The sequence below is a fragment of the Phacochoerus africanus genome, chromosome X (genome assembly GCF_016906955.1).
Source record: "Phacochoerus africanus isolate WHEZ1 chromosome X, ROS_Pafr_v1, whole genome shotgun sequence".
Classification (NCBI taxonomy): Eukaryota; Metazoa; Chordata; class Mammalia; order Artiodactyla; family Suidae; genus Phacochoerus; species Phacochoerus africanus.
In genome coordinates this window covers 20888000-20893466 of record NC_062560.1, presented here as the reverse complement: position 1 = coordinate 20893466, position 5467 = coordinate 20888000, and the positions used below count along the sequence as shown (strand labels likewise).

The 5467-nt window shown below is 39.1% G+C and overlaps 1 protein-coding gene across 1 annotated transcript; it reads left to right on the top strand.

Moving 5' to 3' along the window:
* Positions 1–3984: 3984 nt before the first annotated feature.
* LOC125117964 (60S acidic ribosomal protein P1-like) lies at positions 3985–5153 on the top strand. Its single transcript, XM_047764154.1, has 2 exons — positions 3985–4014; positions 4830–5153. The coding sequence occupies exons 1-2, from the start codon at positions 3985–3987 to the stop codon at positions 5151–5153; spliced, it is 354 nt and encodes a 117-aa protein (XP_047620110.1).
* Positions 5154–5467: the final 314 nt, after the last annotated feature.

The following is a 5467-nucleotide window of genomic DNA, read 5'->3' as shown; positions in this document are numbered from 1 at the left end:
TAGAGCTTATCCACGAATTTGGCAAAGTTGCAGGATACAAAATCAATACACAGAAATCGACAGCGTTTCTATATACTAACAGTGAAACAGCAGAAAAGGAAATGAGGGAAGCAATCCCATTTACCATCGCATCCAAAAGAATAAAATACCTAGGAGTAAACCTACCTAAAGAAACAAAGGACCTGTACTCTGAAAACTACAAGCCACTGATGAAAGAAATCAAAGATGACACAAATAGATGGAAAGACATACCAGGCTCGTGGACTGGAAGAGTTAATATTATCAAAATGACTATACTACCCAAGGCAATCTACAGATTCAATGCAATCCCTATCAAACTACCAAGGACATTTTTCACAGAACTTGAACAAAATATTTTAAAGTTTGTTTGGAAGTACAAAAGACCCAGAATAGCCAAAGGCATCCTGAAAAAGAAAAATGGAGCTGCAGAAATCAGGCTCCTGGACTTCAGACTATACTACAAAGCAACAGTCGTCAAAATGGCATGGTACTGGCACAAAGACAGACATATAGATCAGTGGAACAGGATAGAAAGCCCAGAATTAAACCCATGCACTTACAGCCAACTAATCTATGACAAAGGAGGCAAGACTATACAATGGAGAAAGGACAGCTTGTTCAATAAGTGGTGCTGGGAAAACTGGACAGCCACATGGAAAAGAAGGAAATTAGAACACTCCCTAACACCATACACAAAAATAAACTCCAAATGGATTAAAGACCTAGATATAAGACCAGACACTATCAAACTCCTAGAGGAAAACATAGGCCAAACACTCTCTGACATGAATGACAGCAACGTCTTCTCAGATCCACCTATCAGAGTATTGACAATAAAAAGAAAAATTAACAAATGGGACCTACTCAAACTTCAAAGTTTCTGCACAGCAAAGGAAACCCTAAACAACACAAAAAGACAACCCACTGAATGGGAGAAAATCTTTGCAAATCAATCGACTGACAAGGGATTAATCTCCAAAATTTATAAACAAATTCTGTAGCTCCGTACCAAAAAAACATACAACCCCATCCAAAAATGGGCAGAAGACATAGACAGTTCTCCAAAGAAGACATACAGATGGCCAAAAAACACATGAAGAGATGTTCAACATCACTCATTAGTAGAGAAATGCAAATCAAAACCACTATGAGGTACCACCTTACACCAGCCAGAATGGCCATCATCCAAAAGTCTACAAACAATAAGTGCCAGAGAGGCGATGGAGAAAAAGGAACCCTAGCACACTGTTGGTGGGATTGTCAATTGGTGCAACCACTGTGGAAAGCAGCATGGAGATGCCTCAGAAAACTAAACATATAACTACCATTTGATCCATCAATCCCACTCCTGGGCATCTATCCAGAGAAAACCACGACTCACAAAGACACATGTACTCCAATGTTCATTGCAGCACTATTTAAAATAGCCAAGACATGGAAACAACCTAAATGTCCATCAACAGAGGAGTGGATCAAGAAGAAGTGGTACATATACACAATGGAATATTACTCAGCCATCAAAAAGAATGAAATACCAGCATTTTTAGCAACATGGATGGACCTAGAAACTGTCATGCTAAATGAAGTCAGCCATACAATGAGACACCAACATCAAATGCTCTCACTGACATGTGGAATCTGAAAAAAGGACAGACTGAACTTCCTTGCAGAACAGATGCTGACTCACAGACATTGAAAAACTTATGGTGTCCGGAGGAGACAGTTTGGGGGATGGGGGGATGTGCTTGGGCTGTGGGATGGAAATCCTGTGAAATCAGATTGTTATGACCATTATACAACTACAGATGTGATAAATTCATGAGTAATAAAAAAGTGAAAAAAAAAAGATGTTTTATAAGGATGTGAACATTCAGTACAACAGAGGGACACACTGTAAAATCATTTCCCTGATCTATAAATTTTAAACCTTCCAATGTCACAGTACTTTCCTTAGTAAATTGGTTCAATGACCAAGAGAAGCAACAAAAACATCTATCTTCCTACAACACAGTAAAGCAAGGTATTACATGTAGGTCCTAGAAAATCTCCTGACATGAATACCTCCTATCAAAGAATCTGTTTTCTACTTCAAATCAAGCTTATTAAACTTAAATAAGGGAAGAATAATACACCTTGGGCAGGGGGGAACCCAGCTGGCTGATATTGGTGGCTAAGATACAGACTAAATGAATCACTTCCCCAAAGAGCTTAAAAATTAGAGTTGGCAAGACTCGGGACAAGGGGATAATATGACAAGTGGTTCAGTTGATGTGTTCATTTAATTTCTTCAACAAGAGTGTATTTCCCAGGTGTCTCAAAAGAACCAAATTCTTATTGTATCAACACACCCCTGTGACACCTTTACCATAAGTAGACATAGAAAAAAATAAAAGAAATAAAGTCAAAAACAGAAGCTGCAAGAAACATTCATCTATGTGGTTTAATTGGCACCAACTTATAAACATTTAAATTTCATCCTCTTTCATAATCCTGCTGTGTAGAACCTGTAAGAGGCCATAAATATGGGCCACCTTTTCCAGAACACAAGGGATAAAACTGAACAGAAATATTTTAATAGAAATCTGAGGGAGGAGGAGGAAAATTGAAATGTTAATAAAGTCTTGTTTAAGGTATATTTGACATCTAAATGAGACAGCATATAACAATTCTTCCATCTTTGAAAAACCCATGGAAGAGAAAATAGTTAATGAAGAAAATAATTAATCTGGATACTAAGAGTCACTTTTAAGAATTTTTTAAATGTACTTCTCATCTGTAACGTTCAATTGGCTCTTCTAAGCCCACCTAAATCTCTCTTGTGCTTCAAATTCCAATCTATCTGCTAGCCATAAAAAATAGAATTCAATAAAGTTGAGCATTTTCTCTAAACTAAAGCAAGATTTTAACTTTCAAGTTACCAAAACTTTTAAAAAATCATAATGATGCCTAAGCTTGAGAGGGTGCAATGAAGTTGAATTCTTATGCAGTGCTGAGAATAATTTTCTTTTAAATTTTCAACAAATTTAAAAGAACTCATATTATTTCACTTAGTAGTTCCATCTCTGGAAGTCAACAGAAAAAGAATCAGATCAAGAGAAAACAACTTAGGGGACATCAAGATGCTTGTTTCCAAGTTATTCATTTAGGAAAATTGGAAATATTGCTATGTCCAACAAGAGAGGAGTTGAAATGATGGTATATCAATCATTGTCATTTTAGTAATTTTCTTCTCCCTAGTCTTTAATGCTTTAAAATTTTTATATAGGTTATATCCATAAGGCTATTTCTGTTTTGTACCACTGCATTTCTTTTTTATTGCTGAATTACTTTTCATTTTAAGTTGTCTCTCTACAGGGAGTAAGTCTTGGTTCTAGTTGATATTTAAGAAAATTCTGCAAAGCTATAGTCTCACAGTTGGAGACAACAATGGGGTTATGACTAGATATTGTCCCCAAAAGAAAGTGAGGCAAGACTATACTTGAAAAAAAAAAAAACTGACCAGTGTCCTTTGAAGACCAGAGGGTCTCATAGATTGCTGAGCTCTTAACCGGGCTGAGCTCTCATGTATTTATTACATCCTACCAAAAAGGAACAGGAGAGAATTAGAGCAGATTTGAACTTAGTGGCTATTTAGGTCTAGCCAGAAGACTGAAGAACTGCATACTATAAATTCAAGAATCTGATATATTTGGGGTTTTTTGTTTGTTTTTGCTTTTTACAGATGCACCCACAGCATATGGAATTTCCCAGGCTAGAGGTTGAATAGGAGCTGAAGCTGAGGCCTACGCCACAACACCACCTGATCCGAGCCACATCTATGACCTGCATCGCAGTTTGCAGCAATGCCAGATCCTTAACCCACCGAGCAAGGCCAGGGATGGAACCCACATCCTTATGGACACTACGTCAGGTCCTTAACCCACTAAGCCAAAATGAGAACTCCGGAACCTGATGTATTTGTGAATGCACCTTGAGAATGCTCAAGACTGCCAGGTAAGTCAGACAGAGATGGACAATCTAGGGAGGGGAAAATCAACATATTCAATGGCACAAAGATATGAAAAGACACAGTGCATAGTTTTGCTGGAGTGTAAGAAACTCCAACAAAGAAGAAATGAGGCAGAGGTAAGGAGTCAATCATGCAAAGTCTTTTGCACCATGTTGAAGGACTGGAGATAAAGACCCACCAGTCATTTTTCAGTCATGAGAGAAACATGATCAGGTATGATGCTTAAAAGCATGTGAGTGTAGAAGAGAAGCATAAAACTGGAGGCAGAGAAACCAGATCAAAGTTGTTTGATTAGTCCTTGAAAGACCTAGCAATTATTGTAGGTTGCATGTATCTTCAGAGCTTGAATATACCCAAAGGTAGGTTCAGGAGAAAATTTAGTGAGTAATTAAAATCAAGGGAAAATGCACATTTGCTTTTCCACCAAGAAGGATCAAGAATTGAAGAGCCATGACCATGGCAATAAAAAAACATGTTAGGAACGTTTCATGTTTTCAAATTCTGTTTGTCTACTTAAATCTGTTATCATTATATGTCCACAAGTTCTTTGATCCTCTTTCCAAACGACAGAGGATAGTTTCACACCTCATTAATTTGCCCAGTCATGGCAACCCTCTTGTAACAAATAAAATACAACAGACTTATGCTCTATCCACGCCTAGAACATAAAAACGGCAATACAGTCCTTTTCTCAGCTGCTGCTAAGGTGCTCGGTCCTCCCAAAGGAGCTAAGACCACATTGGGGTGAGGCCCTCACTTCATCCGGTGACTAACACCTTGCCCAGCAGTGCCCTCCTAGCATTCATCCACACCATGCCCTCATCCTGCACAACAAGAGGTGACAGTCACGGAAAATAAGATCAATGCCCTCATTAAAGCAGCAGGTATAAATGTTGACCCTTTCTGGCAAGGCTGGTTGCAAAGGCTCTGTCCAAGGTCAACATTGGGAGCCTCATCTGCAATGTGGGGGCTTGTGGACCTGCCCCAGCAGCTGGTGCTGCACCACCAAGAGGCCCTCCCTCCAGCCACTACTGCTACCCCAGCTGAGGAGAAGAAAGTAGAAGCAAAGAAAGAAGAATCTGAGGAATCTGATGATGATACGGACTTTGGTCTTTTTGACTAAACTTCTGTAACATATTCAATAATAAAAAGCTGAGCTCTTTAAAAAAAGTCAATACAGCTTCTAACTTACTCTTTCCCTCAAGATCCAGCCACCATGCTGTGAGCAAGCCCAGGCTACATGGAGACACCACTTCTTCAGCCCTGTGCTCCAACTATAGCTCAGCTGAGGTCCCAGTATACAGCCAGCCCGAACCTTAAAGCCCGTGAGTGAAGAAACCTTTCAGTCAACTCTAACCCCATAGAGTTAAGAGTCATCCCCTTCTGGCATGATAACTTTATCCACTGTAAGTGCATGACAGGCCCCAAACGAGAACT